The 13,905-nt window shown below is 42.2% G+C and overlaps 1 protein-coding gene across 5 annotated transcripts; it reads right to left on the reverse strand.

Annotated features, from left to right (window-relative positions):
* Positions 1 to 998: 998 nt before the first annotated feature.
* Positions 999 to 12,735, reverse strand: plcd1b (phospholipase C, delta 1b). Of its 5 annotated transcripts, none has more exons than XM_037083482.1 (15): positions 12,442 to 12,735; positions 10,884 to 11,042; positions 9,901 to 10,129; positions 9,498 to 9,627; positions 9,002 to 9,230; positions 7,495 to 7,696; positions 6,580 to 6,724; positions 6,341 to 6,493; positions 6,010 to 6,168; positions 5,743 to 5,902; positions 4,796 to 4,912; positions 4,499 to 4,677; positions 4,217 to 4,349; positions 1,911 to 2,060; positions 999 to 1,698 (listed from the first exon to the last, which is right to left on the reverse strand). In XM_037083482.1, the coding sequence occupies exons 1-15, from the start codon at positions 12,470 to 12,472 to the stop codon at positions 1,607 to 1,609; spliced, it is 2,268 nt and encodes a 755-aa protein (XP_036939377.1). In that variant the 5' UTR covers positions 12,473 to 12,735; the 3' UTR covers positions 999 to 1,606. The 5 variants fall into 5 exon arrangements, with proteins under 5 accessions (XP_036939377.1, XP_036939378.1, XP_036939379.1 ...); XM_037083483.1 differs by lacking the exon at positions 12,442 to 12,735 and adding an exon at positions 11,920 to 12,009; XM_037083484.1 differs by lacking the exon at positions 12,442 to 12,735 and adding an exon at positions 11,408 to 11,864.
* Positions 12,736 to 13,905: the final 1,170 nt, after the last annotated feature.

Genomic DNA, 13,905 nt, shown 5'->3' on the forward strand with positions numbered 1-13,905 from the left:
CTCTGTTATTAAGCCTAAATGAGCTGGCAGTAGGGAGGTCATGCCATCTTGTAACGTAAAGGGTAATCCCACCAACCTTCAGCTTCACCTGGAGACACAAACATCTCTATTCTACTCTGCAGAGATGAGACATTAACTTAAATCTCCAACACATATTTTGGCCTCTTGAAAGGCAGCAGGAACCAGCTGGAAACACAAATGTGTTTTTTACATTGAAATTGAGCTCACATACAGATACCTGTTTACACATTCAGCAGCTATGGAGCAATGTTGGCACTGATTTATACTTGTGTGTCTGATCTCCTGGGGAAGTTCAATATATTCAACCCTCCTCCTGTTTTTTCTTCACTTATTCCTGAGAAAGACTCTCACAAACGTTGTCTTTTTTTGGGGGGGTATATCTCTCTAAACAGCTGCCTACTGCAGGCAAAAACAATATTGTGAGTGAATTAAGTGTCAAATTGCAGAGCAATGAGTCAAAAGGGAATACAATGTCCAGAAGAGCCCGGGGAAACTGTACATTGGAGATAATTCCCTGTGGGCTAGTCACTTAGCTTATAGATAAAATGTCAATAATAGCTGCTTTAGGCACACTAGACATTTAATAACTACATTAGTAAAATAGATTTTGTGTCATTCAGTAGTAAGCTGTGCATCATCATTCCTGACTTCTATTAATTGTCAGACTGCTACTGCTGTGTACTGAGGGAGTGCCCATCCAAAGTTCACTAGGTAATGATTCTATTTTGTGGTGAGGCTCAAGCGGCTCCGCCCCTGACAGGTTACCTTCTCTTCCTGTATGCACACCATAAACTGGTTCAGACAGGTACCTGGCTTCCCCACCTTAAGAACTTTATATTACTATTGTTATATAACTGGATACTACTTTATCATCATGCTTTATATAACTGTGTGACTGCAGATGTAAACCTTATCCATGTGGATAAATTCATCAGTTTTTTTTTTGTTTTTTTTTTTAAAAAAGCACTGAGACAGAGTTCATGTTTAAAACATTTATCTTCATCTTAATTTACAAAAAAGAAGAACGTGACAATGTCACATGAAAAATAATCATACTTGATGACTAAAATTACTGATGAAGACAAAGCACATTGTTTTTATGTTGGCTTGCACTTCTCCAGAATTCTTTTTTTTTTTTTTTTTTGGAATAAAAAGATTTAAATAGACAATACATTAACTCACCAGAATCAGAGACACAAGCTTAAAATGCCTTTGCAAACTGAACATGGTAAAACACTAGTGCAACTCATACAACCCAATTAAAACTGTTTGTATAATAATCCCTGTAATGTGAGTCATGGAATATTATAAATTCTAGCACACCCGGTGTGTATGCACAGTATTTGCCACATCCCAGTACAACAGTTGCAGATGGAGATCTTTAAAACACTCTTGTCCATTGAAAATAAGGTTTTACACCAGCTGCTTTTCGTGCTGAAGTCAGGCCAATAAGTTAATCATCAACTACAACTCCTATAGAGCCAAACAAAAAGAATATAAAAAAATCTAATTAAAACCAGCTAAAACATGGCTGTGTAGTGGGTGTCCTGGTGTCCTGCGGAGGAACACGCCAGTCGGTGACATCCTACTCTGCATCAAGGACCATGATGTGTACAAAGAGTCCAGCTGAGGGAAGGATGTCGCCGTTCTTATTGAGCAGAGGCACATGTCTGTATCCTGTGTGGGAGCACAACAAGAAAAGCAGAGAATGTGAGGAGCTCTGTGTGCAGAGTGTGAATTGAGTTCTCTGTGCTCCACCAGAGAAGAGATAGTTCCTGTCTCTGTTCATTTATGACGTGTCAAAACAAAGAACTATCAATAGGTTACAGTGAGAAAATAAAAGGACCTGATAAGTAATGTAAATATCCACCAACAGTTGCTGAACTTACCCATTTTTAAGCTGTTGAATGGAAGTGTGTACTGTCCAACAAACTCATTATCAGATGTGGAGTCATAGTCTTCGACAGCAAAGCGCACCAGTGCCAGCTCTGGCACGTACACATCGAACTGGAGGTTTTCATTCCATGTCGGGTTAAAGCCTTAAACAGGAGAGAGGGAAGATACCGTCAGTAACTGGAGGTATCACAAATGTTTTGTATCACTGATTGCTGATGTTCAGCATATTCAATTTTTTATCTGGTGATTGTTTAACTAAGTGGTTCCCAAAGCTTTTTGGGCCTGTCTATTATCCAGGTCCCTCTATACTTCCCAGGAAATAAAATGTAGGCTAATTGTCATTCCCAAATGTTGATGATTAATCATGATTATTATTATTATGATTATTGCTATCATTTAAATGACTAATTGTATCAAATTGTTTTTTACTATTATATCATTTCATCATATTGTTATTACGCGTCATATCATAGGAAAGCATTAAAAAGCATGTTACTGAATACCAAGTAACAGATCTGATTTAACTGGACAGGAATGAGTTCAGCCGTCATTACATTCACAAGTTACATTTATAGATTTATTTTTATTTGATTTGACTTACTATCATCAGCTGTGGCCTAAAAATAATACTACTGATTGTTTCCCCTTAATTTAATGAACACATTTTCATTTTCGAGCAACTATTCCACATTTTGAGTTTCACATTTCAGCGGTTGCATTTAAAATTCTACTTTTTTCATTTACTCACCTTAGCCTACATTTTTGAATTAGCATCTTACAATTTAAAGCTGTTTGTTCAATTTACTTTTTTTGTTTATTTTTTCAAGTTTATTTATGACCTAATTCTGAATTTCTGACACACCGCATTTCATACCTTAACAATCAGTGGACTAATGGTAACTCCTTATCATTAACTCATGTTTGTATAGTCACTGACGTAACACCGGAAGTGGATGAGGAAATGAAATATGACCTAGTTAATTCAATTAAATAGCGATGTATGCAAGTGAAGCCACTCCCTTGGGAGAGATTTATTGTGTTTCCACCTGCATAGCAGAAGAACTGTTGCACTTAAAACAAGGAGCATTGTCCGCAAGGGCTTTAGTAAAGTTTAACCAGACTCTGGAGCGCACTGTGATCAGAGCAGCCCTGCTGCTTGCACAGCGCACTGGTGAGTAGGAGAGATCTTCTGGTGTGAGAAGTGAAAAAACAACAAACACTGCAGCACCCATATCTAAGTAGAGAGCAGAAGCGGGTGTCAGCTCATCTGTGTATTTCTGTAGTGCATTTCTGGTGTAAATTTGCAAATGCCCCCCTTTCATAAAATACTGCATCCAGCTACGTCAAAAGATCTTCCACTGCCTCCTTGGGGGCCAGTTCCAACCCTGTTGAGAAACACTGGTTTGACCTGTGTGTGTTTCAACAATCCCCAGAGGGCATGAATATATTAGTTGTATGCAGCTGTGAGTGTAGCATTCTAAAGACAGGACAGAGTAGGCAGAGCAGGAGTTTTTCCCCCCCAGTAAACCAGAAGCTCACAACTCACCCAAAATGCTTCATGTGTTGTGGCAGCAATGCATTCTGGTCCACTGGGGCTACTACTATCAGACATGTTTTACTCCTATACTCTTCTCCTACCGTTCATGTTACAATTACATTTTGTGGACGCATAACGTTAATTTCCAAGAACGTGGACGATCATAGCTCAAAACGGACAAAGCATACGCAAGGCAGCCATCATGTGCATGAAAATGCTTTGTTAAAAGTAAGTGTATCTCCTGCCTACTACTTCCAGAGCGCTGCCGTGTCTGAAGAAAGGCTGGACAGCAGCAGTTCTCAATTTGGTATGAATGCTCTGGCCTGTTTCTTTAAATTGTTCCCAATAATCCAGTTGCAGGCTTACAGTGAAAGTCTACACCTAGTGCATCAGACTACAGCTGTCAAGCTAATTTCCCTTATGCATAACTTTAATATAATATAATAATTGATATAATAGGTTAGCTTCATTAAATTCACCTCTGTAAAGGCTGTGTACATGTTTATTTCTGCTGTAAAGCTGGACAAATTAAGCCTGGGGGCCTATGGGGATTGACTCGCTTTCCCTGTTGGCAGGACAAATAAAAGGACATTCTGATTCTGATTCTGAAGCCAGACTCCAGTGGCCATTTGAAGAACTGCAGATTCTGAGAGGAAAATGTTACATTGGCTGCATTTGGCTAATGATCTTATAAAATGTGGAAAATATACCTCCAAAAATATTAAACACATGCATAGCCAATATCTGCTTCTGCTTTTTTACCATTGTTTTCAATAGCAGGTGTCTCTTTTTCAGCAACATCAGCTGGCACTCCGAACACCTGCACTTTAACCAGCGGGTCCACGATGGAGGATTTCTTATTGTTCACTTTGGGGAGCTGCTGCGCTGATATGACCTGATGACAGGAGGGGGACACGTGTAAAATATCACATGATCCTTCATCTAGAGGGCACAATTGTAAAGCAGGAAGGATTGTAAAACGGGAAACCACAGAAAGTGCTTTGGCATCATTTAACTGCATGTCTTAAGAGTGAAACACTGAACCATGACATGGAGCGTCTTGTGCTTCAGCCAGTCTCCTCGGGTCAGGGTGATGGGGTCGAACTCAGTGGCCTCTTCCCTCATGAAGGCAGGCTTCAGGACGTAGCCGCTTTTTCCATTAACCAGGAATCTGCCCTGGTTTAGATCCATGTCTTGGCAGGCTGTCTGGAAGTTTAAGGCCACTACAAAAGTACAAATAAGATGACGCAGGAACAATGATGACTGCATTATCTACATTATCAGCATAGATACACCTTAATGTGAGAGTTTGCTAATTCCCTCCTCATGTCAGTACTGTACCAATTTGACAGCCAGCATTCCACAGAGGCACTGGGTTATAGTTGGAAGAGTCGGTCCGGGTGCCTGCTGGATAGATGCGACTCAGCTTCTCCACATTATGACGGACATAGGCATTGGCTGCAGAGGGCAAATCAACTGAAAGTTACCAACTGAAAGTTTCTGTACATTATGTGCACTATAATACCCACATAAAGACAACTGGTGCCATGCCTGGTTTATCAATATCTGTTTAGGAAAGAGAATGTTTTTATTTTCAATCCCCAACTTTTCAGTGGATATTCATCAAAATAGCTTGTTTTTCTCTCATTGCTAGCTGTCTTGTGTTGAGGGTCTAAGGACAGAGGTTGATTGTACATTTTTTAAAGCCCACTGAGGCTGTAATTTTCGGCTATATAAATAAAATTGATTGATTAATTTTTTCCCTATTACCTGAAGAGCTTTTCATCTATCTAGATAGTTTTGTTATAAACTCTTGAGTTTTGGAGATATCTGCTGTAGAGATGTCTGCCTTCTCTCCATTATTATGGAACTAGATGGTACTCGGCTTGTGCTCAAGGTGCAAAAAAAATTCATTTGATAAACTCAACAGCAACGTCTCTTTACAGAAATCCCTATCCAGTTACTCAAGATAATCCACAGATCTTCCTTCATGCAGGAACAATTCTCTTTCTACAGAACTACACCTGCAAACTGTATCACTAACGGGCAAGAGGCTGGTTAACTAAACTAGTTAATGTTTCAACTCGGTTGTTGTTGACGTCTTATGCTGCCACTAGCCTGGGCTCTAGTCGATGGGTAGATACACTCGTCCTTCTGAGCAGTAAAACATATTTGCAGGAATTTTAGGAAGCACCAATGAGTGATTTATAAACAATATCTTAACTGGTGACAAAGATAAAGCTTGACCGCAAAACACTTGTGTGAATACAGCATGACATCTTCCTCACCCGACTCCTCTGCCAGCTTCATGGCCTTTCCCTCCTTGAAGGACGACATCTCGTAGAAGCTCAGGTTTTGTCTTGCGTCCTCAAAGCCATTGAAGTGGACACTCTTGCAGTAGATCACCATGTCGGACAGCTCTTTGGCCAGTTTCAGCTTCTTCTTCTTCTGCACATAACATGGAAATAAGATGTAAGTGTAAAAAAAGAAAAACAGCGAAAAATGTGTCACATGAGAGGATGTATTGACTCTTCCCACATCTGCCCCTCCCTCACCTTGCTTTGCTCTTCCACATTTTGTTCATCCTCATCTTCGTCATTTGACTCTCCCTCCTCCGACACGTCTGTGTCGTCAGCCGCCGCCACCTCAGGAACATAGGTGGCTTCAAGTTTGTTTAATCTCTTCCCTTTGATCAGGAACTTCCCCTTTAGCTCCTGGAGGTACGTGAACACACACACACACACACACACACACACACACACACACACACACACACACACACACACACACACACACACACACACACACACACACACACACACACACACGTGAGTGACTGGCATCTTTGCATTATCTATATACTTAGAGGAAATAGTGGATACAAACCTCTGGGGATGGGAAGTTTGTGGGCATGCCGTCGCACAGGGGGGATGTGACGAGTGCGCTGCCCAGGATGGAGCTCATGTGGCGGGCCATGACTTCCTGCTGCTCCACGCTGCAGTGGTTCTCCAAGGAGAGGATGACTGGGTAATCAGATGTCTGTTGACGATGACACAGAGAGGAAATCTTACACAGAGTACTTAAGTCCGTGTTATGATACTCGTATTACTGGATATTTAACACACCTTAAAGGCATTGTCCTTGATGGCTTGGATTGCATCTTTGAAGAGGATCTTAGAGGTGAGTGTGTAGCCGTGGTAGATCACCGGCTCATCGTCTGATCCATCCCAGCAGTCCAGCTCCACGCAGCGACAGCCCTTAAGCAGAGCCCTGTGGCAGTCACAACCAGCATAAGAGAATGTTGTTAATAACCCTAAGATAGTTAAAATAATCAGCAACCTGTTAACATAAACATCCAGTTTGTGGCAGCAGGATGTCTACAGGTGTCAGACACTTAAATAGACTGATTTTTGGACAAAGCTTTTTTTTTTTTATTTCAAGCTTTGCAGGTACAAACATATGTAGTACATACATATGGGGTCCTTTGAAGTGGCAAGTTTTATGGAGAAATATGGCAGAGTGGCTTTGTTTAATCCACATTTTGCTGGCATAAGTATAAAGTAAAAAGACAGTACTCGGCTCATTGGGTTAAAAGAAAATTAGAAAAGTGGACTTTTGTCAAAGAAAATCAAAAAGGTGGATCATAAGATGGATAAATGAAATAAGATAAAATATTTGAAACTGAAATTTAAGACCTAAAACTTCAAATTTAAGATAATTTGATGAATTTTAAGGCTTATTAGTGAATGTATAATTTTTAAAAAATCAGGCATTAATTATAAATGCTTTTTAAGGACCTGCGGACATTATGATATAACTACTCAATAGGCAGGCAAGGTTCGAACAAAGCACTCCATGCAGGACACTGTCACTGACCTATTTTCACTTCCATCCTGCAGCCCTCAGCCTCCTCCCATTAGATTGGGATAGAGCAAGAACCAGAGAACAACAGTTGGATAAATATCTGTAGACTGTAGTAATTTCATCAGTACATTATAGGTTCAGGGGCTGAATTTAGGACTCCACAGGCCGCTGTTTACCTGACATAAGCCTCTGTGCTGCTGGGCCCTTTGAGCTGATCCTCCATGAGATAGGTGTTGTGTGAGGAGGAGATGAAGTAGTGGCTGAGGGGGTGGCTCATGTCCTGGTACACCTCTCTGTGATGTGAATTGTAGATCAAGGCCTCTGGTGTGTGCAGATACATGAGGAAGCCATCTTTGGACAGTAGCTTCTTCCCCTTGGCTGAAGGAACATAAAGACAGAATGGAACAACAGTGACCAGGGAGCCAGGCATTTATCCAGGACAAAGTGTGTGAGTTTGATACATGTACCATCTTTCATAAGAGGATCTGAATTCCCCTGTGCTAATTAGAGTTCAAACCCTGAAAGGTTAGATCCCTATTGAGTTATCAGCTCAATAACTGGAAATGATGTGCAGAAGCTTCACGCCCACACTGAGTCTGATTAACTTGAAATTTGACACAGATAAAAAGCCATTTGTACCATAAAAGTCAACTGCAGCAACACCGAATATGGAAAACCACATTACTGGATACAGATATATGTATCACTGCATTACAACAGGGCAAGACAGGGGGCCAAAACATGGCTGCCATCATTAATAGCATTGACCATTTGTCTAATCTTCATAACTATATACATAACCTCATTTTTTTAGAAATATGAGCCATAGAGTGTTCCTTCTAAGTGTTGCATCAACTTCTCTAAAGACAAACTTTCCTTTAAAGTCTATCAAAGATGAATTGGTGATTGAATAAAGCAACTACCTGCCCCTGTTGAGGCTTGAACCTAGACTTGCCGCTTGCGCCTGTATTTTCATGTTGAAAAGATCCTTTGCTGAAAAGACCACGAGAGAGCTGAGTTGACTAGCGATTAAATATTTTTGGCCTAAGCTGAGGTGCATGTGTGGTAAAACATTCATGTAATACATTACTTATCCTCAGGAGCACCAACAATGCCGAATAGACTTATCGCTTCATATTAACATAATGTTGTGGATCTGTCAGCAGGACTCGGCATAACATTGCCAGACAGCGAATGTCACGTTGTCCATTTTTATTTCATTCACACTTTTATCAGATGCCTTCGTTTCATGGAACATTTTTCGACAGAGCAGAGAACAAAACATTAAAGCAGGCCTCAGGCTTTGACACTGGTTTCCCTTCTACAGTCTTTATGCTAAGCTAAACTCTATAGAGGTGTATTAATCTTCTTGTCCAACTCTTGGCACAACTTTCTCTACATGTCCAGCATTCCTTTTATCTAGATCCAGACACAGAGCAGAGTCTATTTACTGAATGCTTTATTTAACAGGGACTTTGCACGTTAATAAACACTGCAGTAAATACACAAGAGTTAGCCAAATGCTCACAAGTGTTTGGAAAATCAAAGGAACATTTTGCCTTGGAGATATAAAAAAGTGACACATAAATTAGACAGAACAGCTGTGATGCTCAAATATCAGGATTGAAAACAAGGCTGCATCACACTGAAACAAACACCTGGTATTACAGATAATGTACTGACCGTTTTCATCCAGCTCGTACTTCTCGATAATCTTGTGCGCGTCCGCCAGTGTGGCTTTCTCTCTCTGTTCTTTCATCAGGAAGTCCACCAGGTTTTCAGGACTCATAAAGCCCGTAGTTTTGGCGTACTCGCCGTAGATCACATCGATTTCCTCCCGATGGGTCAGCAGGTCATAGAAGTGTTCAATCTCCGCTCCAGACAGGTATCCAGACTTGGATGTGTCACATTTCTGCATGATGGGGATGCAATATGAAAAAGGTCTTAATGTTAATTGTTTTCCCTAAATGTTCCTAGACCCACTTAAGAGACATTAAATACAATATTTAACCAAAATTGGTCAAAACATTATTTCAGTTAAGGTGTTCATATAAATTACTACATCGATTACATCAATTAACAGACCCTGCAGCAGCACTTTCTCCATTTTACAGCTCTGTGGGAAATCTACCATTGACTTCCATCATTATGATCTATTACAAAGCTCTCAGGGCCTCACCGCAAAGAGCATCTCTGTGTAGATGTCATCCACTTCAATGTTGATCAGACGCAGGAAGTTCTTCACCTCGGACTGACTCATCTTGTCATCCTTGTTCTTGTCGGCCTTATTCAGGCAGGTGTAGATCCAACTGAAAAGTTTTCAATGTAAGGAATGGACACGCGCAATGGGGCTGCAACTCACGATTATTGTGACTTCTCAAAGTGACTTCAAATTGCCTCTTTTGTTCAAGCCGCAGTCCAAACCCAAGGACTCTTAAACATATTATATGGGCCTTTGAGGCAGCTATCTCTAATAACTCAAGGGGTCAAGGTGTGCATCAGGGGCAGGGGGTTCCTACTCCCAAGATACCTGTTTGCTAACAGCTTTCACAGTTTGACCTCCATTATCATGACAAGGATACTGTTCTGTCTTCTGCTGGAGGCTGAGGTTGTTTCTGTTGTGTATCATTTTCTCCAGGCTTCTGATCCACTGCCTGGCCTCCTCCTCTGAGCTGGCGATGAGGTCCAGGTTCTTACGGCGGCCCTTGAACATGATGGAGAAGCAGCGGCCCTCCACCTGCTCCTCCGTGCTCTTCCTCAGGCCCTCCGACTGACGGCCCACTCGCACCGCTGAGACGTCATCGAGTGAAACTGAAGACAGGAGACGCAGGTGAAATTCTACACGATCAATTTATCATTTAAAAAAGGAATAAAATGTGTGATGTTTTGCTTGAAATTGCTGTTGTAACCACATAACTTTTGGTATCTTGAGGCATCACAGACCAGCTCGCTCAGTAAACATAAAGCTGCCGTTTGCAGTTTACTGACATCAAGTTACAAGTGAACCGCAGCATGTTCAAACAGCTGCCTTCTACTGAAGTTTTGTGACCGCATGCACAGCCGGTGGATGCACCATAAAGGGTTGGACATTATCGTACATGGCGACAAGCATAAACCCATCACATCGCCCTACGACAGTCATCGAAATGTGACTACATGGGAACAGTTTATGGATGTAACACAAGCTGGAAATAAAACTGGAGGCATTTCAAACCACTCCTCCACATCCAATATAAAATCACTATCTTGATAAAACACACCCACAAAACGTATCACTGCTATCAGGAACAACCCTGTTTGTATGATGATACAAAGGTCTTTCATGCAGAGAGAGATTTTTTTTATGGCTATGATCACATCACGTTTATAATCCAACAAATAAAAAGAAAACGTCTGACCTGAGACGAGATATCAAAGTTTTTCACCGCTGGAAAGACTAATGTGCTGGATGACGTTAGGTAATAATTCTGTGTCTTAAGTGTCCAGCACCACACCAGACAGATGTGCAAGAGCTTTACAGGTGAGTCTCACACACATGCTTGTTGATTGCTTGGACAGCACTCACAGGTCGGGTTGGACTTGAAGAGTTTCTTGGATTCGTGCCACATGGTCTTGCAATCTTCCTGCAGTCTGAAGTAGCGGGTCTTCTTCCAGGACGAGGAGCGGACCTTGAGGAGGTCTCCCCCCTGCAGGAGGAACTGCAGGTCCATATCGCCCTCCATCCCTGTGAGAACAGCGGAGCAGAGAGGACAGATCCTACAGATTAACCCACTGAGCTTGAAACTTAACCCCTTCTCTCTTGCCTCATCCCTGACCTGCACTCATCTGACAGACACAAATGCCACGCAGGCAACCGAGACAAGCCCCTTTAGAAGTTCAGATGTGTGACCACGGATGATCCTGCGGTCACATAAGTGTATAGTGCAGCCTACCGAGGATCTTCGCGTTCGTTTGAATGGTTTTCTGGCTTCTGGCATAGCGAAGTTGTTCCTGAGATCTGCTGAGTTGTGGTTGTCTTTGCAGGCATGACATGGTGCGCTGAGGTGCGGAAACACTACCAGACTGTGTTCTCAAGGCGTCGGGACCTACCAGTGCGTTGGGAGGGCGTTTACCAGCCCAACTCAAAGTTCACCTTTCGTCTCTGACAGAAGTTCCTCCGGCTGTCAGCTGACAGCCAGGCACGTACTCCAGCTACTACGACTAGCAAGAGGCTGCGGTTCGAAACCTCGTCGCGTTTTGTTGGTATAACGTTACTTAAGTCGTTTCGCAGTTTGTTTTGTTGACCCGTTTTTAACAGTTTGGCCATTTCAAAGACTTTTAACCAGACACTGAAGCGAGCTAACAGTTTCTGATGGTTAGTTAGCTTAACTTATCTAATTTAGCTGCTAGCACAATTAAACATAGTAATGCAGTAATTGGCTAGTAACAGAGTCACAATTTAAGTTATTTTACATGACTACAGTTAGTCAGTATAACCAGAGGGTAACACCACCAATATTTGGGGGATAATGTTAAGCTAATATAACGTATGAAAAACAAAGTGAATACAGTCTGACAACACATTTAGCTACTTGGATATATATTTTTAAAAAAAACGTTACAGGCTGTTTAGTGCCAGTTTTAGTCGTGACTCATTGGCTCCATCTAGCGGCGACTTTACAAAACTGTCAAATGCTGTGATTTAAATTAAACGTCAGAAAGTCAGTTTAAAAAAAAAAGTGTCGTTGCTGTGAAACAGGTCAACAAACACCATTAATGTTGCTACGAGGAGGCAAATGTGGGCCTCACGGAGCAGGCAGAAGGGTCTGTCTGTCCTCTCCTGCGCTCTTCAGGTTTTGTCAACACTTGTTCCTCTTTGCGCCAAGGTGAGACTCGGCTGGATGAGAGTGAGCCACACCTTTTGAAAACGGATCCACAGGTGGCCTTATCGTTGCACGCTTTGGTCAATCCAGTAAACACCAAGAGATAGTAAATAAAAGCACAACAACTCAAATGTGAGACAGGTGGGTAAAAGCCGCCCCAGTTGGCCCACACGCTGCCTTGGCCTGAGGATCATTTCATGTTGGACAACTCTGGAAGCCACATGAACTCCCAGCGACTGCAAAAACCAAAATGTGTCTTACCGACTTTCTTTTCCATCCCGTTCGTCTCCATCGCTGCGGGAGTTGTGTTTCTTCTCTACGCAGTCAGGTCTCGGTCCGTCCTCGTTTCACTTGATGCGCCGTTTCACCTAAAGTTGCTCTCTGTTTCCATGTGCGCAATCAGGTGAGAAAACGAGGATTGCCGAGGCGAGTGTGAGGCAAACGCTACTAAACAAGGCGGCGACACAGGTGGGTCTCCCCTAGCTGTCTGACTTGCGCCGGCTCTCCTGCAGGCTCCAACACCGGTTTGACGAGCTTGCCGTGAAAGCAGCGCTGCTGATGTCACAGCAGGGTAGGTTTCACCTTAACACAGGCTTTATGCCATCAGGCGTGGGACTGGTCGACATACCTTTTGACTCAACAGCCTGCATCTAAAGCATGCCACAGGATGAGTTGGGCAAAATAAAATATGCCTCTTTAATCCCATGTCTTTCATAATCCTGTTTACTCAAACACCTCAGGGCCAATCCCTCACCTTGAGGAAACTCTAGATGTGAACAAACAGGGAGGGGACGTTCACCTGAGAAAACACCCAGGAGACTCAAAACACTGTAATCGAGTTGTGTAAGTAATATTCATGTCCATTGTTGACTTCTGCAAAAGCCTTTGTCGGTGGTTTTTTTTTTCACTCTTACACCTGTTCCTCATTTGAACACAAGGTAAGCGTGATCAAGAGGGCTGAACAGCAGTGTTGGCTCGCCGCCCGTCCACATAGTTGACAGTGAGCTTGAGCATATTGGTTACACTGAATAGGACAGTTGGAAGTTTTTTTGCTTTCCTTTTCATGTGCAGCTTAGCCTTGGCAGGATAATAGCACTGCAATCACTGGTGCGTTGGGGCTCTTGTGGCTCTCAGCACTTCCCTTTCAGGCCTGGCTTACCCCTCGGCGCACTGTCAGCATCAGGATGAGCGAGCTTTCATGCAGCATCAGGCGGGGTGGACAGCTTCCGGGCAAGGGCCGACCACCTATCCACGAGGTTCAGAGAAACAGGGAAACAGATTGCAGAGGTTTTTTTTTTTTTTTTTTTTTAGATTTGTGTAGTGGCTCCTGATCTATGTTTGAAAACAGAGAAAGTAGGTTTTTTTTTCCATCATTGCACCAGTAACTCCTCACATGTAGTTTTTATTAAGTATAGAAACAAAACCATGCAAGAAGACATGAATTTTATCATGGTTGCACATTTGTATACACTTCTGTCACTTCCTTTAAGCAATGCAAAACAACTGCATGTTAAAACATTTAAAAATAAAAGTGGATTTTTTTTTTCAGTGATACTGAAGTAACAAGTGTAGTTACTGTACAACTGTGTCCTCATCCAGAGCTGCTGTGTGTGGGTGTACAGTTCTTTTTAAATAACCCAGATTTCTATAAACAAAACTCCTGAGTGGAAAAAAAAAAAAAACATGAAGAATAAGCCATCCCCACGAAAGTTGGACCGGCAAATT

The sequence above is a fragment of the Acanthopagrus latus genome, chromosome 21 (genome assembly GCF_904848185.1).
Source record: "Acanthopagrus latus isolate v.2019 chromosome 21, fAcaLat1.1, whole genome shotgun sequence".
NCBI classification, from domain to species: domain Eukaryota; kingdom Metazoa; phylum Chordata; class Actinopteri; order Spariformes; family Sparidae; genus Acanthopagrus; species Acanthopagrus latus.